The sequence below is a fragment of the Strigops habroptila genome, chromosome 1 (genome assembly GCF_004027225.2).
Source record: "Strigops habroptila isolate Jane chromosome 1, bStrHab1.2.pri, whole genome shotgun sequence".
NCBI classification, from domain to species: domain Eukaryota; kingdom Metazoa; phylum Chordata; class Aves; order Psittaciformes; family Psittacidae; genus Strigops; species Strigops habroptila.
This window is the reverse complement of record NC_044277.2, coordinates 136,980,297-137,007,855: the sequence shown is the minus strand read 5'-3', so window position 1 is coordinate 137,007,855 and position 27,559 is coordinate 136,980,297. Positions and strand designations below refer to the sequence as shown.

The 27,559-nt window shown below is 38.6% G+C and overlaps 1 protein-coding gene across 2 annotated transcripts in view; it reads right to left on the bottom strand.

The window, feature by feature from the left end:
* The window catches only part of LOC115613821 (ubiquitin-conjugating enzyme E2 E2), a 211,208-nt gene that overhangs the window by 20,417 nt on the left and 163,232 nt on the right, over positions 1 to 27,559 (bottom strand). For both annotated transcript variants that reach the window (XM_030499809.1, XM_030499818.1), the window contains exons 4-5: positions 18,462 to 18,594; positions 4,395 to 4,542 (exon numbers count right to left, since the gene is read on the bottom strand). In XM_030499809.1, the coding sequence (XP_030355669.1) occupies positions 4,395 to 4,542; positions 18,462 to 18,594 (281 nt within the window). The remainder of the gene's footprint in view (positions 1 to 4,394; positions 4,543 to 18,461; positions 18,595 to 27,559) is intronic.

Sequence of the window (27,559 nt, the reverse complement as noted above, 5' to 3'; positions counted from 1 at the left end):
GAAGGAGGCTAATAGACACTGGTCTCACTGTGCAGCAAGTAAAGAACAGGAGGAAAGAGGATAATTCTGCATTAACACATCAGGAATGAAAAAGAGGAAAACAGTCACGCTATAGGATAAGAGCTGCTTAAAACAAGGGGGTATAAAATTCCCGTGTGTCAGTTCAGATTAGAAATCAGGCAGAGGTTTCTAAAAAGCAAAGCAGCGAGGCCCTGTAGAGGCCCTTAGCAGTTACTTTGGTTACAGCTGCAGCCAAGTGTTCAGCCCAACCAGGCACATTTGTGGGAAAGCAATGCTGTGGCTGCTCCCCATTCCAGGCTGCGCCTCTTATTCTCTGCCTGCACCACCATGTGCATCCCCACCGCAGGAGCTCGCAGCCAGGCACAGCCTGCCACACGGAGAGCGGGCCAGGAGCAGTGCTGAAGCATTCAGTTTGGGAATGTCAGCTGAGGGATAAAATCCTCACTGACTGTGGAACTTGTGTGTGAGAAAAACAGTAAGGTGCTAGAGGCAGAGGATGACATCAAAAAGAGGAGGTTGGTGTGAGAGAGATGTAGCAGGCTTTGTTCTGATGTCCCAGTCAAGGCTTAGCTATGTGTTATTAAGCAGCCATGATTCAACGTCAAACTGTTCAGGCACTGGCGATGGGGATAATCAGGCCAGCCAAGTTTGGACTTTGAATGTGTGAAGAAGGAGGCCACATGAAGAAAAAAGTTGCAGTGCAGTCTTGTTGGCATTTCAATTTATTTTCTCTGAAGCATTAGCAAATGAGAATTTTCCTGGGACTCAAGAACCTTTGGCAAAGGCAGGAGTGGCAATGACCAACTGAGAACAGCAAGCATTTTAACCCAGATCAGCATCACCAGCTTTCTAAGTATAAAAATAATTAATTTGTTTTTGTACTTCAAGCTCAGTAAAGCCACAAAACCTCAGGGGCTATCCACACTTGAAAGCTCATTTGGATTAAGGCAGTGTGGGAATTCACACTCCCTGGGCTCTGCTTGCATATTTAAAGTACAGTTGACTTTTACTCCAAGTAAGAGCTTTTCATGACTTGACTTAATACATTTTCAAAGAGGGGAGTGTCCACAAATGGAGTTACTCTGAAATAACTAACTAGGCACGTAGGCAAGTCCTAGCAGATAGCACTGGAAGTAAATATTTTCAGCACTCAAGCACAGAGCCTATGAGGACTTACTCACATACTCGGTTTCACGCAGATGAATGTATCTATCCCATTTTGTAGGGTTGCTAATGCACATGCCAAAATATTTACAGGATTGGGGCCCTGCTTTGTAGAAAGAGATGCATGCTGTGCCCCGGAGTGGCACCTTAAAGAAAAACACGAATCCCTGGGCTGAATGCTAGTGTATCCCATCATCTCTCCCATCTCTCTGATACTATTCCAGTTGGCTCCCTCACACTCCCAGCTAATTCGCACATGTTCACTCAAACACAAACCCTATGGCACCCCTTCCCCCCATGAAAAAGTCAGCCAGCTGTTACAAAATTCAGACATTTCATTAACACAGTTTACTGGCTGATACTGCCAAGCAAAATAGAGACAATTAATAATAATCAGGACTGAAGGGCCTGAGACAGCTTATGAGTAAAGGATTGTATTGGTTGTTTAATAACGGACAAACTCGCTCCTGCCTGGAGTGATAGGGAACAAAGAGCGGTGATGTATAACTGGGGAGGAAAGAGACTCTCTCCGTGGCTTTTGTAGATTACTGTGTGAATGACAGGAGCGGCAGGAGCAAATACCTCTTTTCATTTGCTCAGCCTGTTGGAGAAGAATAGTAGCGCTTGCCAATGAAGCTGCAGCTGTGCTCCAGCTCCGTTTAATCACTGTGTATGACTGAGGGTTAATTAGCTGCCATTCTTACTGCTATTTGTTGTTCCACTGAAGATTTGCATAAATGTAAGACTAGGGGTAACTGATACTTGATTTTTCCCTTCAGAGTGGCTGGGGGTGGAAAATTAGCCCATCCCAAGTGTTTATGTTTGTGGGAGATTCAGTGTTGCCTTTCCATTTGACCTGATCTCCTTTTGGCTGACGAATGGTGAACAAAGAGTTCAAAGTTGCTTATCAAATCAAGATCCCTGTTGGGTTTCTGTCTTTATAAAGGGGGAGGCTAGTTAGATGAAGAGATGACTGAGGGATTAGAAAATTACTCCCAGCTGACAGAGAGGAAAATACACGTATGCATGTTTCTATATCTATATATGTACATATATATGTGATATATTTAAGTGATAGTCATCTCAGTGGTACATATATGTATCTATCTCTCTATTTATCCATCCATCCATCCATCCATCCATCCATCCATCCATCCATCCATCCATCCATCCATCCATCATGTCCAATCTGGATGGCAAGGAACCAATCATTTGTTAATGATAAAATGTCATTAAAAATTAATGGGAGAGTCAGCACAACCAGAACAAGACGTAGCATATTAGGTAATATGCTGAAAAGTAAGAACTTGTAAGTTTTCTCAAGCCTTCTGTTGGATGTAGCTAACATTCAAGGTTCACTTTTTAATTAAAAAAGTATCTAACACGGAACAGGCAATTTCAAAGGAAGGCAAAAATTACTCAGCAGTTCACAGCTACCTGCCAGCAGTACCTCATGAGAGGGAAATTCACAATATAAATTAAGAAATTGCATTCATTCCTCAAAAAATCATAGCAAAATTTTAACATGAAGCAGTAACAAAATCCCAAACTAGTTTGTAAATAAAGAGAACATTTGAAAATGAAACATCATAATTTTTTTATTTACTATGGTTAGGACAAAGGTTAGCTTTTTGGCTGCTAACTAAAAAAAATAAAGAGAATAACTTCCCATTTTTAGTATGTTAACTCAGTATGCTCTCAGTGAGTGCATATTATAATATAGTATGGGTAACTCTTTTTCAGTGTTCCTATTGCACACTTGGTCTGCTAAAACTGCTATTGACAGCTTCTGTAAAATAGTCTAAGGCAAAGAAAAAGATTGAGATGGCAGACGTAGTTGATTTCTAGATTTCAAATCACTGCTGGAAAGTGGCTTTCAAGTTGACTGCATCCCTCTAAAGAGAGGTGTCCACAAGTGAGCACATACTTATCGCCAGTTTCTCAATCCCAACACAGCTTTGCAGTGTCTCTAGCTCTTTACTTGGTCTCTAAGACACATGAGCAAATATTCATTTGCTTTTCTTTACACTTCTATTATCAATCCACCTGACTTCCTACAGATACCTCTGCATATTTTGGGGTAGACACTACCAGAAATCAATCTTTCAGAGAAGTAAGCAGAGAGCACCTAATACACCTGAAATAAATGTGCCTGAAATGGTAACACAGGGCTCCTCTACCGCTCCAGCTCTTAGCTGTAAGGAACACCATGGGTTTTAATGCTATATAGAGTAACAAAGCCACATGAAAATAAAAACAGACAACTGCATTTTTGCCCACTTTCACCTTATTTTGAGTTTTGAAATATTTAAATCTTCTCTTACAGCTTTTGATTCAGCCCCTAATTACACAAGGATCTCACATTCTGCCCTTTGCAAAGGAATTTTTAGCCCTTTGAACATGGAGAAAACTTCAGAAACAGGAAACTTACAGGTTTAAAAACTAGATGACAAATAAAAAGAAAAATACTGACATGTACACAAAAAACAAACCAGCAACAACCCTCACAACATGCAAACAGATCACTTTTTCTTTAATGTTCATTAATAATTTCTATATGCTACAATTTTCCAATGCTACAGTCAGAATCATCCACTGGTAAATAGGGTAAGAGAAAGTGGAAATTACAGATCTAGTGGTCAATGGCAGAAAACAAATGTAAACGAGCTGAGGGGAGAGGTTAAGTGCTATGCTAGTTAATAAGAATGACAGCTTGCTTTGAATACTCTCACTGGCTGTCCAGGATATTGAATAAACCTCATTTAAATTAATTTTCATTATTTGTAGAGTCTGTGTTAGACATCTATCATTGTCAGTACTATTAATATTCTTTTCAGAGACCATATTATCAGCATATTTAAATGAAAGCTTTCCTTTTCAATATTTATTAACTCATTAATATTTCTTGGTACTAATATCCTGGTTGGAATGTCCAAATTAGTGACTACTACAGGGTATTTTCTACTGATTAAACTTTCTGAATTAAAAGATTTTTCTTCCCAAGTACTAAAAACGCACTTGAGCTCCTGAAATTGTTCTTTCTTTCTATACTATGTCTTTATTTCAGTGAACGGCATTTGAAATTTAGATTTTTGTCTTTTTTTTTTTTTTTTGGTAGGTAGTAGTAAAACAGTGCGCTGACCGTGTCCTAGTAGCTTACTGAATATGAACTGTGAATGAATGTGTATGTGACCATTAATTCCTCTTACCAGGGTTGCAGTCTGTGAGGAGGGAGCAGATGGAGAGGAGGACTTTAGAAATGGTTAATGCTGGACTCCAGTTGTCTTTTAAAATGTCCAGGCAGATGACGCCTTGGCTGTTAATGTTACAGTGGTAGATTCTTGTCCGAAACGTTACCTAGAAAAGACAGGGTGTCTAAGTACAACAGTGTTCAAGACAATAATTACACAATTATTAAGGAATTATATGAACTAACATTCTGCTTTCCTGGTCGAAATGATAGCACTCTGCTAGTGTTAGTTAAAGACTGGGCGAGATATGGATATTCGTAAGAAAATAAAATCTGCCTTTTCCACCTGCGGCCAGCAGTGGAACTGGTTTGTGCATGGTGAAAATGGGACATGTTTCCTGAGCTCCTTCTTGACTTGCTCTCATCGATCTCATTATTTTTGTATTCCAGCCCCTGATGTGGACAATGTTCATAACTCAGGCCCAAAGCTACTTCTTGCTTTGAAGGGAGGCAGAAGAAGACAAATTCTTCCACTGTCTTCAGATGTTTGTTGTTTGACCCAATAGATTAAGCTAGAAAAAAAATGTGGAGGCATCACATCAGTGACCTCTGGAAAAAGTAAAGTGAAGTATCTTTTAGAAAGGCTGCTCAAATTAAATGCTTTTATTTCCAAATTTTAAATCACAGTTGAATCAGTAGAATTGCTTACAAACACATTTTGGTTACTTTTGTAGTTGATTTCGAGGTTTTCTGTATCTATTTTATATTGTTTCGTAGGTGATCCTATATGGAACAAAACAAGGAGGAGATCACTTGTTTTAGCCTAAAATGATGTGCTTCTGCTTCAAGTTGAAGATACAGGCCTTTTATTTTAAAAGAAGTTCAACTATGAAAGTCCTAGTCCTCTGAACTTTGCAGTTCAGAATGAATACTAGGGCTACTGCATAGGAAGGGACAATATTAAAGAAACACCTCTTAGGAATCAACAAGGACTAATTTCTCCACCAGTTCTAATCAAATGACGAGTCAGAACAGATAGTTTTAATGACATCTTCATAACATCTAAAATGAAGATGTACAATTTCAGAGGTCTAACTCATCAGCGACAACCCTGCCAATAGAGAGGCTGATTCAGAAGACAACAGTAGGCAAAGCACCTTCCATTTTAAGAAAGATGTGCTCTTCACTACAGCTGGACAATGCTAATAACTGGGAGTGCTTATACACCTATCCCTGCTCTACCAGACAGACAAATCTGTGTCTGAAGAGTAATGGAAACTGATGATAGGCATAATCCTGTTCTGATTTTATTGAATATCAGAAATCTCAGTGATTTCAGTGGGATTGAGATCAGGCCACTTATAAGTAAGCAGAAGAGAGGATACAAGTGAAATAAGACAGTACGTGGTTTAGTTCTATTAAACCCCCCTCCATTCTCTAACACACCGAAAAATTCTGCCCCTTTAGATTAAATCAAGCAGCTTTGACAAAATAATGGAAAGAAAAGGTAGTAGATTTCTGGTATCAAACCACTACATTCAACAAGAAATACTTTTTCTTATAAGTACTTTCCCACATAAATCTGGGAAAGCACTTTTGGAGCTCACTGTCATGCACCAGTGAGTTCTGTAACAAAGACCCCAACAAAGCAAGTTAACTGATTTTTAAATGCATCTATGTCTAAAGGCATTGTCAATTAATAGGATAATTTAATACTTTGCCACTCCATACCCTACATATTTGTAGGTTCTTTCCTTTTTTTCCCCTACAGTTGTGGTTCACTTATTGTTTTCCAGCCTAAGTGCTTCACTTCCAGGACTTTTTTGAGAATTTAAAATATTTCTGGCAAAATGAGCTCAATTCATCCAAACACTATGGCCAGACGATCTGTTCCCCGCCTCCCCTTAGGAGTCCAAGCACGTTAGGCATTTGGAGTGAAGGAAGTCTTCTGCAGGATCAGGAAAATAGTATTTAGTGATTAAACTACATGTTCATCTACAAAGGGAAGCTATTTTGAATAAAGAGTGCTACAAATACAAGAAAGTGGTAAACTATCTCACATAACCTGCATGTTGAAAGTGTCCACAAAGGGAGCTGGTGTGGAGGAACATCCTGTGAATTGTAGGTCAGCAGTCATTAAGCCCCCAGATTAACTCCAGGTATTCTTATACTTGAGATACAAGCAAATCAGTGAATGCCTCCAAGCAGCATGTCCCATGACTTAGGAAAACACTTTAGCACCTGCTTAATTTCCAGTATTGCATACTTACTTCACAGAACATTTTTGGAATAAGGTTTTTGCTTAATTATTTTTCCTGAACAAAGGTGCTTTCCTATGCTTCCATGGTGAAAAATCTCTAGACTTATTCAGTGGTATCTGAATATACCGAGTAGTAAGATATATGTGGTCTCACTGAATGGGGGGGAAACATACTGAATCCATTGCACAGGTTAAATTATATCCTCTAAATTATTTACGGAAAGGTCAGTCTAAGCTTGTAACCTGCTTAAAAGAAGGCCATCAATTTGAGCCTGTATTTTAATGTATTTTGCTGTCGCCTAAGAAAACAGACGCAGTGTCACACATTCCCCTGCCTTGGCTGCTTTTGAAGCATTGAAGCAAGGACACTGGGAATTCAGCAGGATCCAGAGAGCCACTGCGATGAATGGAGGTAGTTCATGTCTTTTATAAACTGTTCAACAATCCATTGCCATCTTAGGTTATCTGGTGGATAAATGCAGGTGGAAAGCAAGTGTTAGCAAATACTTCGACCTGAAATGCAGCATTTTTTCACTATGAGCACATCTGAAACCCATGATGCTGAGGAAGGCACCCACTCACGAGATGAGGCTTGCTGCTTGTCACAGACAAGTATGTTACCGACTCGCCAAACATGCCAGCGCCCTTTAAAATGCCTGCTTAAATACAGAGACCTTCTAATGGCAAAATATTGAAGTTTTCAGAATTTCAAAAGAAGCTATATTAATGACAGCCTTAATACACTGAGAACTGTGGACTGATGGTGGCAGGTAACGGTGTTCTTATCCCAAAGCAGCACAGAGTACAACAGGGATGACATACTGCTTTCCTCATCCAGGTATTGCCTCAAATTGCAGCTAATGTGGCAAATGCTGACGTGTAACTTCCTGGATGTTGTGTTTACCATACCCACATTCTGAAGTTACGCAGGGTCATTCCTATGATATGTGTGGAGAGAAACCAATTGGTAATACCACTCCAGGGGAGTTAGTTACATTTTCTTTATTGTCATCAAAGGTAAAATCATAATTTTACCTTTGATGACACTTAAATGGTTCCTATAAATGGTGCACTCTAATTCTATTTATCCCCTAATGAAAACACCCAAACAATCACGTGCAGGGGCTTAAGGGACTTTGTGGGTGTATAGGAGAAGTTATTCTCAGACAACTGAATGGTAGAGGAGTAATTTATCTTCTTTTTTGAAAGATAAGTGTCCCCTATGGATTTTACTTTCTTTGATTCTGCCATTTTAAGAGGGTATCTCATTTTTGTTGAATAAAAGTGCAGGGCAGGAAAATGTGAATTACAGGAAATAGGGAGAAATGGGACTATCTTCTGAAAGCTGTAAGAGGACTGTAAACAAGCTTTTGAATGGTAATGACAAGGAATTTATACTCAATAAGTTTTTGAAGTAAACAATAATAAACTCACTTGTTTACTGCTGAATGCTAAACCTTCTGAATACTGTAAACCAGAATTAAACAAATAAACTGCCCCTTTTATACAGTCTCTAAGAAGAAAATGATGTTATCTGAAAAAATTATTAGAGAGAAAAGAAATACATGTAAAACTATGGCTGATACTTCATTGAATAAGTTTTAGGACCCAAACCCCACTGTTTATAAAACCTGGGTAGAGTGAATGAAGGTGGATTTCAGTTGAGTGAGTGGAGGCAACCGGTTGTAGGCAAGATAAATCACTCTTGGATCCCAGAGTGATTTCGAACACCAGTTTTCCAGCATGATGTAGTCCTAAAATCACTCACTCTCTTTTGAACCAAATGAGAACACAAATTTAGAACTCTTCCTTTAAGAGTTCTAAACCCAAACATTGGAGCATTGGCATTCACATGTATGACTTGCTTAACCTTTGCTGCGAGATTCAGAGACAGGCACACAAAGGTACCACAGCTCTGAAAGGGCTGGCCCCATGAACACATCTCATGCAGTTTCATACTCCACTGAATTCATCCATAATTCTCTTCACGGTTGTATAGGGAGGAAGAAATTATTCTCCAGTTTTGCATATTAGCATTCAAGGGGTTACAGCGTGCACTCAGGAATTGCTTTCTTCAGCCTGTTTGGGTTCAAACCCTCGCCTCCTGTTCCTCATTCCTCCCACTGAAGCCTAGTGTCCGTGCAGGGAGAGATGAAAGATTCCCAGAGTCAACAGAAGAATAAACAAAACCAACCCCCTTTTGCTTGGCCAACACTGGAAGCAGAGCTGAAATCCCAGGGCTCTCATTCCTGCAGTTTTGGAAAGCCTCTTTCAAACTCTTTTAATTTCTTTTAAGGGTACAATCCTGCATGCTGGCCTGAGATGAAACTTCTGTCTTCCTCAAATATTCCCCAGGAGTTTTGTTTTAATAAAACTGTAGTGACACTACTTGAAGTGGAAGAAGTTGTACTGCATACAGAAAAGGTTATATATATATTAAAAAATACGATGCCATTTATGATGATGTTCATGGAGCTCAGGATGGGGTAAGTAGTTTCCACCTCAGTTTGTCAGACTTTGTGAGCCATAGATTTGTCTGCACCAATAGAGAGAATAATAAAAACAAGATCAGGCTTTTAGTCATATTAGAAAAATACTCTAAACCAATGTAAATGAAATATATCTATAGCTCTGAGTGACACAATGTTCACGCAATAACCAATTACATTAATTAGCATCCTCAAATTTCTTGCAGAGTGCACTTCATTTTATCTATACACAGCACTGAGGCTGCCTTTCTCAGACACTGGTGACTGGACACAAGGTGCTCCAACTCCGGTTTTTAACTACAGATTTGTAGTATATGTAAATTGAGATACTTGGTAGATTATCACAGAAAGTTCATAACAAATGACTGACTACATGATGTTCATTATTAAAGAGTATTATTTAAATACATGCAAAGAAATGAACTTCAGCCAGTTCTTAAAAAAACTTGCTCACACCTAATTTTAACTGGCAAGGAATAGCTATAGTTTATCGAGGAAAATGTCATCTGCATTAGCAGGAAATAAGAAATTGTAATTAATTTTGCTTGACCTACAGAAAAGTCTGATATGCAAACTACTTTAGGTTTCTGTGGCAAAATGCGCCATGGGAGAGAGAGGTAGTCAGAAGTGACAACAATTTAAATGGGATATAATAGCATCCACATGAGTTAGCCTTTAGTATTAGTGAAAATGAAACAGTATGCAACATGAGTAATTATTCATTATATTCATGGTAATTACAAAGCTAAATAACTACTCACACTCTCATATTGAACAGATTGTTGCAGGTAAAAAAAAGTTTGAATAAGCACAGCAATATTAAAAGGGACCTTGATAATCTTTGATGTACCTGACAGGGCAAATAGAAAATTATCCTAAATTGTACAATTTTTTCTGAAAATAAAGGAAAAGCAAGAAAGGGATTACTGATCGGGTTAGGGACGCTCACAATAGAAACAATATTGTAAGGTGCAAAGCATCAAAAGCTTTCTCTGACAGTCCATATCAGTTTTTATAAAATGATTTTGATTTAATCAGCATAACCTTTCTTACAACTAGTAATTCCATATGGAAAGTTAGCAACAAAGTCCTTTTATAGAGATTAAATTATTCATTTAAGATTTACTGGCCATTTAATAAAGTTAAAGTCTTTGTTTTCATAGTTTAAGGCACACAGGCTGTATTGTCCTATGTGCATGTCTCTCCAAGTTCGCCAGAGTGCTCCTTCGTGTTTGCTTTAACACAATCCAACTCTTCTCATCTAAATGTGAGAAAGCCTAGCACATAGCAACACTTCTTCTATTCTACATGAAAAAGATCTTGTATCACCAGGTGACAGGCAATATCTGGTGTTTTACTGTTGTTCCTAATTTCGCTATGCTTCTGTAAGAAGGAGTGTCCTCAAGCAGTGGAGGCAGAGGCAGATGTGGCAGGCACTGGGCTCTGGGCACAGGGCCGCCGGTCAGTGGGCCGTGCGGGCAGGCTGTGGCAGGCACTTCAAGACCTAAACTTTACTGTAAGTAACCTGGGTCTTTTTTTCCTCACCTAATTTTGATAGCCTTTGGGTATTTAGGTGCTCTCTACATGAGAAGTTCTAGGCAGACTGACCTCAAACCTGTAGTTTTCTGTCCTAATCAGTTCATCCGCTCTTATTCTATAGTAATAATGTACATAAAATTCTTTCTCTCACATCTGCGTATATATCTGTGTGTAAAAGTGCACAAGAAAGAACGTTGACCTATGATGTATTTTTAGATCATGTGGATTTTATGCAGTAGTAAAACATGTATGATATGGCAGAATTATGTTGTTTCTGAAACTTCCAATAGACATCACAAGTCCTCTTTTGAAAATATATTTGACAAGCAGTATGCAAACCACTGCTGTGAGGCAGAAGATATTCCCCGTAAGATGTCTTTACAGTCCCTTTTGAGGAGCTTTGTGTACTGGGTATTCATAGGAAATAGGAAGATATTATGAACCACCTAAGTTTTGGAGAGAGAAACCAGGAAGAGTTTAGCTGGACAGAGCCAATTGCATCAAGACTAAATAAATCAATACAAACGACTGCTATAAATTAGTATATTAAAAACAGAAAAAGAAGGCTATTCATTAGAAGAAATGGAAATTCAATTTGGCAATTACTAGAAGAATTATCAGATAGCTGAATTTGAAGGAAATCTCAGAGATTTACATGGTTTGCCCTATCAAATGTGACTTTTCAATTTATTCACAATAAAATGTAGTTACTGATCCTTTCTTCAGCCTAACATATTTCTACTGGCATCTCTGTCAACCACTTTACATCTCTGTGATTCTCTCATTTTGAGATACATTGAAGTTTCTTAAGGAAACCTGGTTTGACCTGTCCTGAGCCCTGTACCGCTGCATGCTGCCCTATAGGTTCAGTGTTACCTGAAAATACGGGACCTATGGAACAGACCAAGTTTCACTGCAGGTGCTGCATGCTATAGTTCTCATGCCTGGGAAGAGCTGCTCTAAAAAGAGCAGGACTGGGGCTGTTACTGCTAGCGCTGGCGACGGTGTGCTGGTGGTAGGTTGTCTATTTCTCCCTCTCAAATACTCCTGTTCACCTGATTTCTGCCCACAGCCACCCAAAGGCTCTGCTTGCTGGGAGAGCCTGCCAATTCCATTCATTGTCATAGATGAAGGATCCACACAGGCTGCTCTCAGCGAGAAGATGTAAATAGCACGGCTGGCTGAAGGACAAGGGAGTGAGGAGGCACAGCAAGGGGGCCGGGGGAGGCAGCGGTGTGGGAATGTGCCAGGTGAGGGACCAGCAGAGGATCAGGAGGAGAAGGATGGGGAGGGCAGGAGGCAGCTGAGAAAAGCTGAGAGCAGCACAGCACAGCAGTGAGAGCTAACATGATGTGACAGGGTCTATGAGAGAAGTATGATGAGGCAAGTGAACATAAGGGCTAATAATGACAGAAGACCATTGAATTTGAAGCCTGGTCATACGATGGCGGTATCGGGGGGTGGAGAAGGGAAGAGAGATTGAAGCCCTGCCTGCACTAGGGTTGCAAAGATGGTAAATAGCGATGTTAAAATAGGCTGTACTTAAGGTTATTTTGAGAGCTTCAAATGTAAATTGTATTAATAGTGATATACGCAAGTTAAACTGTGGGTCTGCCTTGTAAGGTTCATTTTAACAATTTGGGTTAGAAATAACAAGGAATGCTTATTTTTCCTCATCTATTCTTGTAAGCAGTGTTTTTCTATTACATTGCAAATAAAAGTGTCCTGAACAGCTAATCACATATAAAAGATGTATGGAAAAGTAGAGTAGAAGCCAGGAACAAAAAGAACTGCCTCTTGTACGTGAGGCTGAACTGACAAAACAGGTAGAAACTTTCTATCGCAGGAGAGGATGCCACATAATGATATTTAGTGCCTAGAGATCAGTGCATGACAACTACACGTAAAAAAATGAAGACATATTTAATATTCTATAGACCCTGCATTATATTTACAAAGGAAAAAGACCTCCTTGCAGTCCAACCATTGATTTAAAACAGCTAAGCTTTCAAATACTGAGAACAATTTTTCAGTCAGTTGATAGATCTAGGAGATTTATAAAGAGGAAATGGAGTTTTCTGTTATTTTAATTTTGATTTAAAGGTGATATAGCATATTGCAGCTTTCAAGTCTTTCAAACCATTTTTCAGTCATCTGAGATTAAAGTCCCTAGCAAGATTAATTGTAGAGTTGGGATTAAGAGATTTTATAAATCACTCAAATTCAAAAATAAAGCTAGCAGAGTACTAGGATAATGATAGATACATCCATATTGTATCAGCTACAGCTAAATTGAATCGACACTGTAATAGACTGAATGCAGTCAAATATGAGAAGTTATTAATAAAGATTATTCTTAATGAAAATGCAGACACCACTGCAGTGACAATTCCTGGGGGGAAAGTTCTCTTGAAGAGCATTCATTTTTCTGCAAACACCTGTATGAAAGACCATGGTATGGCTTCCTGATTTGCCTAGGCTTCCCGCTCCGGAGGGACATTATGCAGGACAATGAAATTATTGCCCTTCCTTCAATAACTATAGTGTACATAAAGATACAGTGTTCATTTGTTGTGATAGCTAAACTTTAAAGGATCTCAGATCAAATACGTGGGGAATTCACTGATTTCTTATGCAGACTGAGGACAGGAATTGAATTGAAATTCTTTCTGTCAGATCAGGCTGACTAAAACATGTGATACCCCCTATTCATATACATGTCTGTATATACATATATATACACACAACTACACCCACAGATATAAACACCCACACACCACAAGAGACATCTATCTATGTGTAGTTATATATCCCATTCAGTATACCAAAGAAAGGGTCAATGCAGGAGAGAGAACTTTCCTTTTTTAAAGCCAAGGGGTGAACTGTGTGAATCCATTAAGGATGAAAGGAAGACAGCAGGAAAAAAAAAGATCTAGAAGGGATTTCTGAAAAAGGCTGAGGGTAAGGCACTGGAGAATGTAAGGTTATTTCCTTGGCAGGCCATCTAAGTATTTTTATTCATTTCTTTAAGTGGCTGCTCTGAACAGGGCAGAGCTTTCTCCATTCTTCAGCCCGCTTCACCGTAACGGAGACGCTGTATTTTTGGGCTGAAGTGAAACCTCAGCTTGTGACTAAGACCGAAGCTTCAGCAGCAACTGGCCTTTAGCAGAAGGTGAGATCATGCCCACATCTATGCCTCACTTTGTTCCATACCTTCCTCCCGTCTGACATCTCGTAAAACCAGCATGATACTTAGGATGCAGCTGAAAAGAGAACAGCGATTCTGCAGGCTGCCCGCTTTCTTGCTTACTCAGCGAACTGGGTGCTCAGCTAATTTCTGCAGTGCCATAGAAGCTTCCTCGCAATGGAGCTGAGGAAATACTTTTAATTGATTAGAGCCTCCCAGAAAGCCAAAGCTAATTTGTCATTTCTCAGATGAGCTTTTCTAAAGATTGTGGTTTCTGGTGGTACAAATAAATCGGTGTTAGGCTGGGATGGGCCTTCCATCACTCCTACTGCATCAGTCACACACATATATACTGTTTTTGGGGAAGAACAACTCCGTCCTCTGCATGAGTGTGCAGCAGTTGCAAGTGAAGCCAAATGCCATTGATTTAAAAGGAAAGCAGAGCTGAAAGGGTCAGTGACCTCTGGCTTGGAATATCTGGAGTCCAGTTTCAAGGCATGAAACAAAGTTGAAAGACTGAAATAGACTGACTTCAAAGGGGAAAACAATGAATATCATGAGAGCAAATTATACTCTTTACCACATGGTATATTCTCTTTTGGTGAAGAATAGCTTAATTTGGTATTACGCTTAACTTCAGAGAGAGACTGACAGGTAAGAATAGACAAAAAGAAAATGATGGACCTATAGGGGAAAGACTAATTGATGCAACCTGATGGCAGTGATGTTTGGCTATACAAAACTAGGAACATGAACTGGACCACATAGTATAACTAGAGGATGTAAAGAATAGAAATAAAACTTGAAAATCTTAAGAGGATGTGATGCTGAAGGCTACAAAGGTGTAAAAACCGAATACATAAAATTTAAAGTTTTGGATGGATATTTTTTCTTTGTTTAAACAAAACCTGAACAAATGTGTTTCTCCTACATCATAAAGACAAGGTGGGAAGCAGGCTAACTATCTAGAAGAACAATGAAAATTACCTTATACATTTGTTAAAAAAACCCCCAAAATATAAGTCAAACATCTTTTCTCCATCTGCAAATGTGTTCTTAGATGTTTAATTTTATTTTAATTCATGTTTTCCAATATGCAGAAGGTGCCCAATGATCAGAATAGGATGAACAGTGTCTATAGAAGGAACCTGGACTGTTTAGAAAATACTGAGAACTTTATATAACACAAACTAAACAATGGTTACACCACAAATGTATTTTAATTATAATAATAAAAATAAAAGACATTTTTCCAGAACCTACTTTCAATATATTTTACTTATTTTAAAAATTATTTTACCTTTCCTAACATCCATGCACGCATGCACGATGACAGAGTGCACAACAGCTGACAATGGATAAGGAAAAGGGATTGTGGAAAGCTTTCTGCAGATTTTAATACACTTCGGATTAGGCCCTTTAACAGTAACTATGTTATGTGACAGGGGCATTTGCCTTTGGAACGTCAGACTGGGTCAAGTAATTGCATCTGGGAAATACAGTTTCTGTTTCTTCCCAGGTCTTTTGTGGTCACATTTTTGGAAGATCAATTTTGACAGTACTCATTTAAATGTTTCCTTACTTCATAGTAAAAGTGGGATGAAAATGGCCCACAGAAGTCTCAGGAGTAATGTATGAATTCAATCATAGAGAGAAATCTGAATTGGACCCTTTCTACTATGTACTTACAGGGAGGTAATCTTGCTAACACTCAGGAATACATTTTATGTCTTTCTCAGTACATTCCACAGTCTTGTACTTTATCTCTAGATTTTATAAGATGATAGAGCCATAAGGAGTGGGACTATTCTTAGAAAAAAATCTAAGATGATCTATTCCCATAACCCTAGGACTCATGAACGTATTTTGAGAACAGCACTGAATATCACAATTTTTGTGGGGAAGAGATGTCAGTATCCAGTGACACAGATAGCACTGTACAATGAGGCCATATATTACATTCCACATACTCACTGCATTTTTTTGCTAGAAATAAGCGTGTGGAGAACATATTGAACCACTATATCTCAACAATACTGACTGGCACCAGTCACCTTATGAAAAACACTCATCTTTCTATGCTGCTTTATTCAACGGATTTCTCAAACTATTTCACCTATGAATCAGTATCATAGGGTCTGAAAAATAGGTGTAATGAAATAGCAACAGTTTGAGAGATCCTACAGCAGGACTGAAAATAGGGGTCATTTACAGCAGTGGCTGAAGTGAACAGAATAAGAATCCATGTGTACAAAATATGCTAGCAGCATAGTCAGTTATATCTGCCATTAGTCCCCTGTGCTCATGTACTCATTACTTTCTTACAGATAACAATTTCCTTCATCATAAATACTGGCCTTTTAGTAATACAATATGCCATCATCAACTCTCTCATCCTTTATGAAGCAGTACATTTTCATATGATTTATATGCACACATTTCTTACAATGACAATTGGCATCAAGACAAAGGCAGACAAACAAACTCTATTATAAAGCAGAAGAACCACCTCTTTGCTTGATATTTCATTAGTAAGTAATGCACAGCTGCATTACTCATGTCACAGAATAACACAGTTGCCAAACACAACTGAGTGTGGATTGAAAAAATCTTCACCCCACAGTGAAACAGCAAACTGGACTTTCACCTTCTATTTTCAAAGGATGCCTATTGTGTGTATTGCTTCAACAGTCAACAGATTCAACAGAGAGAATGACAAAATGCATCCCTCCAACTTGTCTTTCAGATCTAGCTCTTTACATATTAGGTTTGGATCTCTGAGAGAACTTCAAAAGCTCTATTTTGTACTCAATAATCAATTTAGTGGATATACAAATATCCCCTAAACAATATAATTTTAATTTGCAAACCGTGCATTACAGCTACTACAAACAAAGTAAGCCCAGCAAAGAAGCAAACAAAAGGGGCTTGTTGAGGCAGACCTTATACAGTAAGAAGCCTGGACTGGCTTGGGCTGGGAGGGAGGAAGGAAGAACAGCACATTGCCCCAGCTCAGTGTGCCCAAAGCTTTAAATAACTGAAGGAAAAGTCAAATAGTTTCAACGTCTTTCTTCACTGTGTAATCACAGTCATCTAAATCAGAAAATGTGCAGTCAGCAAGGTGTACAACTCCTGTAAGACTCAAAGCTTCCCTAAACTCAAACACTAAAAGTAAACAAAGTTAGACCATCTCTAATACTGCTATACTGACCCATGTTTAGGTCACTGGCTGGGAAAGTCCAATTAATAGAATAACAACTACTTACTTTGAATTCACATCTCTTTTTTTAAAAACTTTTCCTGATAATATCAATGTTAACTACTGCAAATATTACTACTGTGGCATTACAGTTCTGTTTATAAACACTTCTCTTTCAACAGTGTACTCTTGGTAATCAAATAAGAATCAGCTATTCTCTCTTTTGATCCAATACCCTTCTATTATAGATCAGTATGGCATACCAACCCTTTCAAAAAAAAAAAGAAGGTAAATATTTTTGCTTCCATAGCTCCTCTCGGGGAGCCGTTCCAGGCCCTCACTCTCCATGCTGGCAAGGTTAACAATCCACTGCTTTTCACTTTGTTTCATAAAAGACAGGCCCATCAATTTATTTGATTCTATTAACAGCCCTGCAGGTTAAATTTTCCCAGTTTCTGTTCCTGTTAGTGAATATGTGTGTTAAGAATTGCACTCAGTCTTCCAGATAAGGTCTTACAAGTGTCACGTATAAGACATTGGTAATTCCTTATCATTATGGGCAGTGCCAGAGGATGCATCTTGGGAACGTGCCTTCTTTATAGATGCATTAGATGGTTAGTTTGAAATAATCTTGTGACCACCCAATAAAGCCCCATTTTGACACCCTCCCTCAGTAATTATTACTACTGGTTATCAGTGACGCTCTGCACAACCACACGTAATCCCGTTTCTGGTTATCCAGTCTTCATAATCACTAGATTTTTCCTGTTTGATATTCCAAGCCTACTCAATCATGACTATGCCACCTTCATGTTATTGATACAGTTCTATGTTTGTGATTAGTGTCATTGACAGCTTTAAAAAGCAATCTGTAAGGAATTCTGTAAATCTCATGTCTTTCACTCTGGTTTCTTGCCTATGCTGCTGTATTTCCACATTCTTGCAGTAAACTGAGGTAAGGCAATGTTCATGAACAATATAGTGTATCTTGCATCTGCAGAAGTAATTTATACGGGGTAGTGCAAAAGGCGCATATTCTTGTCAGACTGACATAGACCCCTGGTGAATGATATGGGTCAACAGGAAAGATTAAGTATCTTCAGCTGCTTAGAAAGGGTGCAACTCAAATATAAATGCTTTCTCATTAGAAATGAATCCAGATCAAATAAATAACTGCTGGAAATTATACAACCATTTGCTAAATAAATCCATACCCATCCAGCTAAACTGGCAACATGCAGGCAAATTTCAGGCAGTTATTTAAATTCTTTCCATCAAAATTCTCAGTTTAAATATTCATTATTGCCTTGAAAGTTCTATGTTTCTTCCTACAATGATACACCAACATACACACACAAAAAAATATCACAAGGAGAGGACTCCTATCAGACTTCTAGTATCTTCCTACTAACCTTCGGTGGTTTAAAAGGATAGTCCGGTGAAAAGGTAATGTCAAGGAAGAAAACTCCACCTTCATATACAGACCCTGGAGGCCCCAGTATAGTTGACCTCCATTCATAAATGTTGTCTCCTTTAGGTCCAGCACTAAAATAGAAAACAAAAATATAACATAATAACTACATACAATCAAGAATATACTGCATCAATTATACTTTATTGGTAGTACCGCTGGTTTTGCAAGTTAAAATTGTGTACCTTTCATTACTACACGATAAAATTGTGCATCACATTTATTAAGTTAGTCCTGGATAAAACATGTAACTGGTGTCCTAAGCTCTGTCAGTGAAGTGATATATTCAGCCAGGAAGAAGTATTAAAATCACATTATAAATTATTCAAATAAGCACAGAAAAATTCCCAACTGTCTCATCTCAAATATTTTAGTGGGCAGATGTGAAGTATTTACAGTGCAAGGATAACAGAGACTTTGCTGAGATGTCTTGTGACTGTCTTGCCTCAGAAGCCATCCTATTTTCACCTACCTCTTCATCCACCTACTTCATCAGTCAGTAGCAGTGTAATTACACACATTATTATACAGCACAGACTGTACTAAAGACTGAGCAGGGTACAAACAACCTTGCAGATGTACTTTCTAAGTTACTAATCCAGTCTCTACTCTCGAAGGCTGCTTTTCTCTGCAATTGTTACCCTATCTTAAAAGTATTATAAACAGGAAGCAGGTTAAACTGCTGGATTATGTTACAGATTCACAGAATTGTTAGGGTTGGAAGGGACCTCTGGAGATCATCTAGTCCAACCCTCAAATTCAAAGTCCTTGTTTAAAAACACAGTACCGAAACAATATTACAAGATATTACAAAATGTAATCCTGTATGTGAAACAAGAAAAATCTCTCACCCACATGGTCAATTCCTGAGAAAAATAAAATTAAAACCTAATAAATGCTCTTGGGCATGATTCGTCCAAAAGCCAACACAGCCTCCTTTCATTCAACATAATGCCTGTCTATAGAAGTACGTATGTTACTCAGGGTGGCCTCTTAAGGAGCATGAAGGTTTTTTTTCAGTACACAGCCTGCTGATATCAGTCACTGATAGAGGATCTGAATTTTAATTAGGATCAATCAGGATGGTAACTTCTAGATACCTGATTAATATTTTTGAGATGAAGTTGGTGCTGGTATATATTTCAAATAAGTGATGTGGTATTGTCTTAAGGCATTTCTTGTGAAACAATTCTTACTATGTTTGCAATAAAGATTTCCACAGTAGGCAGGGGTTTGTGAAATAACCGTATGCGTAGAACAGATGAAAGCTCTTGGCTATGCTCCATGCCTCACAATGTACCCAAGGCATACAATTACTATACGACATCATGTCATGTTCACTGCTTAACTATCCATTTTTTTCACTGAAAGTTAATAAAACCCCCTTTCACCTGAAATTCCTTGGGCTCCCTTCATTAAAACTTCTGACTGCATGATTCCCTGCATACAACCGCATGACTTAGTGCTGTTCGGTGTACTTCATTAGTTATGGCACCTACATCAATTTTCTATAATAGCTGCTAATGCTTGGCTTTCTAAACTCCATGGTTTCTTAACAAAAATGAGTTACAAAGACTATAACATTATGGAACTTTCATTTTCTATCAGCCATAGTAACAAAACTAGCAATTGTTTTAAAGATAAAATCTGGCTTTTTAAGTGTCACAATAGCAGAAGTGTTGCCATCCATATTTCAGTGTCTATAATACATCAGGTTGCTAGCTGCCAAACAAATTTAATTTACCCAGTTCTCAGTTTGCATTAACCTTTGAATAATAAAGCACAGCTGAGACTGCTGTAAGAAACAAACCAGAGAATGAATAATTAAAAACACCTCCACTGCCTTTAGAAAGACCAATCCTGAGTCAACAGGGAAGGTTTAATTGTGACTGAACTAGGTATTAAGGGTCTAATTGAACTCGTTATAAGCCCAAACAAATGTGGTCCTGCATCAGTGCTATGGTATACAAGGTTCACAGAAAATAAAACCCTTACAAAAAAATCAGGCAATTAGTTCAAATAGAAAAGACAAGAAGCACTGGCAGTCTAAATCTTGCATAAAAAAGAACCTATAATACATGAAGGAAATCCTTTCCCATTTTCTGCAGAAAAATGTTCTAATACTTGGAGAAGCAATGGCACAGCTGATGCCAGCAGGTTAGAATGGAAGTGATATAAATGTTGATCCCAGAGAAACAGCTGGAAACATCAAGTAACAAAAGCAAGCCCTGTCTTTTTAAACCTTATTTAACCAGAAGGCAATGGTTGGGCCCTTTTTGGGTTTGAGCGAGGCTCACTTTTTTGATTGGAACATTCTCTGATAGTGTCATTTTCATAACATATACTATTTTCATTTGTTTTGTCTATTTATTTAATTGCATTAACATTTGAAATGAGCAGTCATTAATTAGAATAGTTGGAAAATGCTCCATCTGCCAGTTGAACTGTTTCGGCACGTCCAGCTACAAGCCCAGCCTGATCACATTCTGAGGATGCTGATTAACATTAATTGAAGGTTTTCTTTGCAAATGAGAGATGAAGCTTTATTAAGTATTATTATTAATTTGAAGAATAGCTCAAATTGTATGGAGTGTGGGAAGACTGCTGTTATCAACGTTGCCAGTTAGTGTGCTTGCTGGCAGCAAGGCTGTTCAGCCGATGTAAAATGCTGATCCACGTGCACAGGCAACAGCTGGTATTAAGGGCAACAGCGTACACAAGCGTAATGTTTTTTCACTTGTACATTAATAATATAAACGGTTTGACAGGTGTATATCTTTGTTTTCCTTCTTTCCTAATTGTTAAGCCTTTTATTTATCCATATTATTGGCAACCAGAACAACGACTCACAAGGCTTCACTAGAGAAAATTCCCATATGTGCAAGACCTCAGCCAGAGCCTTATTCTATAAGGTTTGTAATGCAAGAGAATTTAATTGACCTTCTCTTAGATGGATATCTGCCTGGCACACTGAAGCCCAAATGTTTTACGTTCAGTATGGTTTATATTCCAGCTCTATTCATGTTACTGGCAACCAAATGACAGATCTCAAAGAAAGCAAACCAAACATCTCAGTGCCTGCAGTTCTGTTATCTTTGGAAGGACAGATTGAGATGTGCACCCACTCGGCAAAGGGCAGACTAAATCTGTCTTGAACTCAACTGACCCAGAGCCAGAGCATACTCATGCTGCGGGCTACTAACCTACTGCTAAATCCATCAGCTTCAGGGGGAAAATGACGGTGGCTGTGGCAGCTCTAGGCAGAAGTGGCTGAACTGTAAGGATAAGGTGGTTAGGAGGACAGGTCTGCTGTCAGACCAGCAGCACAGCCTCCCAGTTTTACCCCTGATGTGAAACCTTGGCAACTGCAGGATGAAGCAATCAAGGAGCCCAATGAGAAGCACACGGTACTCCCCATGTTTCCAGCATTATCTCCCAGGTGGAATTTGTAACATAGGACCAAGGAGGTGCAGCTGAGCATAAAGGCCCCGCAGACTTGAAGTTATCAATGGCTTGTCAAGAGCTAGCTTTCTGCTGTCATTATTCCCCATAGCTCTCAAGACACTCCACAGAATACTCTATTTTACCCACTGGGGAGGCTTTGCTTGCTGGAAAAGCTGAGTGGATACAGAGCCAGCCTTCTTCCTCTTCCAGAATGACATCAGTATGGGCATATGAAATTCAGGACAAAGGAGTCAAAAATATATAAAGTGGTCTCCTTTTTATTTCACTCTCTTTTGCCTCTCCTGATATATTTTAGTTCTGCCACTGCTTCCCTCATAGCTACTTGCAGGTGAAATCAGTTAGTACCGAAATACTTAAAATGCTGCTATAACTGAATTAATTTTGCTTTAAATATGCTTAATGAACTAAGTATTTTCTATTCCCTCAACAAGTTTTAGGCAGGCAGACCTGCTGCCAAAAAGTGCTTGTCCAGTACAATGCATCACAAACACCAAGGTTTCCCTGCAGTTAGAATATCCTAAAACATTCTATTAAAATAATGTATTAGGAGAGTTGTATGAAAACAACAGCGTCTGTGAGACATACCACATGAAAACTTCTCCGGAGAAGTTATGAAAGTACAGCCGATCTTTAGTTTTGTCAGAGCTGTGATTTGTACACAAATTTACTTAATTTCCAGAGATAACTCAAAAAAGGGTAAACACAGAAGGTCAAAAAAATAATATCTCCCTTGTCTATCAAGTAGACATATGGAATAAATTAGTCAAAATAATGTTATTCTTTTCTAATCTAACTTATACATCTTGATGACAGGTCACATGCTTCCCCAGTGTCTATAACTGGAGGCAGCTTAACCTCATACTGTGCTTCTGGTGATGTGGAAAATGAAAACTAGTTCTACGCCTCCCTTTCCATTCTTGGTCTCTGAGTCTTGCCAGTATCCACCTTTAAAAGTGTAACTGTACTATTTAACACAAGGGAAAGGCAATCCTGTAGCACAAACCAAAGAAGTAAGAAAAGGAATTGTAACTTAAATTTCCTTCTTGAACCAACGCATGAACGATGTGTTGGGGGAAGTGATCAGGCCAAACAAAAAAGGAAAGCAAGATGGTCAGGAGGCCTTCCCATTCCTCAGGACTCAGAAAGAAATGGAAAGATTCTTCTGGACTGGGTGAGTTTAAGTTCATTTTTATCCTCATCCTTTGTAACGTGGTAGAATAAAGTAGGACCAGGATATTATACTAATATACTACACTTTCCATGGCATTGTCTACGGCAATTCATTCTTAATACTTCATTGTCTAATCTGAATTGCCTCAGCAGACAGAACTGGGGTTCCCCTGGCCTACATACAGTCATGGAGGATGCAGTCTCTCTCAACTACCTTTGGTAACATATGACAGTGAAAGAAGAGGGGTACACTCAAACTGCTTCTTCTTCCTTTCCTTTTATTACATAGAGCCTTTACCGTTTAAGAGACTTCTCTGAGGAGAGCAGCTCACCACAGAATTATCTCTGTTTATAAGTATTACAAGATAGTTTCTTGCAATCCCACTTCTCACACATCTAACAGTTTTGCTGGAGCAGATCCTGCCTCTAGCTGTCCTCTGTGAATGCCTCTGGGAAGCCACTTGCCCAGAGGACACAGTGGATACAAAAGTATTGGAATATTGGTAAAATAATTTAAGAGCACAGCTGGTGAGGGAAGAGGATGGATGTGACAACACAAAAGATTGCAGATTCAGCTTTCAGACAGATACATCTCTTGAGAAGCTCATGTGAAGCCTCACTAAAATAAACCCAGTATATACCTCTGCTCTCTGCTTTGAACTTTGTGCCAATACTGAAACTGGTCCTAAGCAAAAGTGTTGCTTTGGAATGTACCACATCTTGTGGCTGTCCCCATGCTTGGGAACAGCGTAAGACCAGCAGTGGGGCTATACTAGCAAAATGGATGGATAACCTCAATTTGAGAAGAAGTCACCAGGTGCTGTGTGGATGCTAACATCACCAGGTGACTCAGACCCACCCACCCCATTCAACAAAATGCAAAATAGCGCCATTGGGAAGCTTTGGCATTGCAGCCCTGTGAGCCACTGCTCTGTGTCTTTGGCTTTGGAATGGATACACAGTGCCAGCAGCACTGGTTATCTGTTGAATTTCTTCTGCTCTTCTCCCACTTCTTTCTCCTCTCCATTCTGGAAGCACACCTGATCCACCACCTCTTGAGCCTTCACCCTTTCTCTTCCCTTTTTACTGAAAATTCTTCTTCACAGAACCTGTATTTTCTATTTTCTGCTTGAGGGTGGTTTCTCTCCCACCCCTTCTCTGTATGGTGATAATTCATTGCTCCTTCATCATGGTGGAGCCTTCCTCCTTTCAGGTACACGCAGATCCTCCTCCCCCTAACATGCCCTTTCTTTTTCTCTCATCAACAGCCACCAACACATCCTCCTATTTTTCATCTTTCTCCAGAAAGGAGGGGGTGGAAAATGGTGCAGGGGAATTTTATTACAGTACAGCAGCTACTCATTTTGTTTCTTTCCTACCCTGTTGCCCTTCTTATGGGACATAGAAAATGAAGAGCAAGCAGAGGGGGTGCTGCAGCAACAGTGGTGTAGGGAAGGGAAAGCGAGTCACAGCTGCCTGCCCAGATGCTACAGTGATATCAGTAGCTACTTTTATAAATGTATGTAATAAACAGTTGCCACAGCAGCCAAAGGAATACATTTCTACAAAACAAAAACAAAGAGAGCAGTGAGCACTGAGACTGCCTCTGGCAATGGGCACAGTTGTATGGTTAATAACACCTCTGCTATGAATAAAATTAGCAGGCTAGTCTCCAAGCAGTAAAATCAAAGTACAATTAAAGAAATAAACCTCTTCAGAATTAGAGATAAGTACCTACTTCGGCTATAATATTGGTGACTTAAACTCTCATCAAAGAATGAACCCTTCCCAAATTTGTACCTTTGGAATGCATAACCTTTTCTTAATTTCTGTTTTCCCCAAAAATCTGCTGAACGCTCCTAAAATCTTCCTTTATATATATATATAAGTTATCCTCATCTCAATTCCTTCTTTTTGATGGTGCAAAAAGTGCCTTTATTAAAGTGCTGGAACATGCTCATAGTTCTTACTAGTTATAACCTAGACCAAAGCTAGAAATTGTTCAGCATTAAATTTGAGGCCCAAGAGATCGGAATTACTCTAAGAAAATTAACAATATATATACATTTTTAAAGAGATGTTCATTTTACTTTAAATAGATGCTATATGTAGTGAAAAAGCTTGGCTTTCTATGCTTTAACAATCTAACACTCAAATTTGGGTCTATGCTAGATCCAGTATTTTTGGTGAACCTGCAATATTACTGGGAACTTATGTCTTAAGTGTGTCGGAATATCAATATAATTAGATGATGTAAGAAATGTTTTTGAGTAGGTGTCTTTCATTAGGCTTAATTATTCGTCATGGAAACTAAGAGTGAAGTGACTGGACCACTTGTCACTCAGAAAAGCTTTGGCAAAAAGACAAACTTCAGATAAATCCCATACACCCCTTAGTTTCCATTACAGCGAGAGAATCCAGCTGATAAATTTGGATCAGACTTTCCTCCAGTTCTTCCAGTTTTCTGATTGAGACCATGTTTTCATAAGGAAAAAAAAGAAAGAAAAAAAAGAGTACTTTTAGGCAAGCAGTAAAAGGAGGAGGATATTAAGACATTTTTCGAACTCATGCTACAATTCCTTCAATGTTGGTATATCCTGCTTTTATCGAGTGCTTTTTATTGAAGCCAGTTACCATTTTCGTCTACGCTATGGAACCAATATGTTTGTGGTAAACATGACTGGAAGAATATTTAGGAAAACTGATCCCAATGAGCTGTCAAAGGAGCAGTAACGGATTACAGGTTAACACTAGATACTGCTTTTTATGCTTATTGGGAGCACTAGAATTCAGTATGGTACTGCATTTTTTTACTGTCAATCTTCTCTAGTTTTAGCAAGGTGTTATAGAGGTCCATTTATCACCCAAAGCAATATGCAGTTTAACTTCGGGGCTTCCTGCCACTTTATTTCTTGCAACAAACCTGCAGCACACCAGGCCAGTATGCCAAAAGTCTGTATGAGGAATATCTTTTTTTTCTTCTGATTGACTTTCTCTGCCTTCCTGTCACTGGAGCCATTAAAAATTATTGGCTGAAGCTGCTGAAGCTTTGTTGTGTTAAAAATGAGTAAGTTTGGCCACAGTAAAAATAATAAATAGATTAAGATCAAAGCGAATATCACTTAGTTGATTTTATTATTCACCTCTAAACAATACCACTAAAATTATTAAAAGTATCCTAGCACTTTAGCAGACTGGTATTATTCAAAGAGTACTTTGATGCTTTTATTCTTTAAGGTCCTGTCTTCAGAGCGTGTCTGAGATAGAAGCCATCACGGAGAGAACTGCTTCTTAATGCACAAAATAGTTATTTATATTATAGTATCTACAGCAATTTATTCATTGCAAACACCATTACACAGTGTATGATCACAGCATGCTGAGTATTCACAATGAGATTTTAAAAATGGCAATTTTGTTAAGTATTCTCCACTTTGTTCAGCTGAACAAAATTACATAAAACCCTTCACAAGAAGACTTTCCTTTTCAGTGCCGGAAACAATCATTTGCCTCCTATCACACATCTATAGGCTCGATCCCTCTTGACACATCTTTTGTTTCTTTTTCTTTTAAAGTAATACCACTAACTTTAGTTCCAGCTTTTTTATACCACCAGAAATGGACTGTATAGTTTAAATAAGATAAAATATTTATCAGCCTGATTTGCCTCTATGGCAAATCATATCAAGCATGATTTGTAGCCATATTTTAGCAAAGGAGGAAAACACAAGTAACTAGGAATGAAAAACACTACAAAAAAACTGAATAGACTGTCCTGGGACCTTCTAATATGACCTCCAACCTTACAACTTGCCAAGTGATATTATTTCCATGTTAATCCTAATTTGCTTTTCCTTGATTCTTTTTCTTTCCCGGGATTACCATTTATTTTTCAGAACATAAGTACTTTTTGATTTCACAACATTTCCCCTTCCCCAAACCAGCTGTAATTTACTCTTCTATCTTTTTAAGTGAAGCAGACACACAACAGTGGGGTGGCACCATCAGGCACTATATTTTTAAATCCTAAATCTAATTTAAAAGGCTGAGATGACTGAGTGCAGACAGATAGTACAGAAACCCCATAGCAGCTGGAAGATTTAAGAGGTGTAGTAGGAAAGAAACTATTCTTTAAAATAGCATTGACTTTTTAGTTTCTGTGGAAACCTCAAGAGGCAATGCAGGAGAGAGAGGTAGACAGGGCTAAAGCAAACCAGCTCAAACAGACTAGAAGACTTGCCATGAGGATGTGCAATATGCTGTAAGCTTTGGATTTGAAATTCATTTGATATGTTAATTTGATCACTTATAAAAAATTATTCCAAACTCCTGCTTTTCATCAGAAATGATGAAAAATGAAAAAAACCCCACCAAACCCAAACAAAAAAACCCCCACAACCCCAT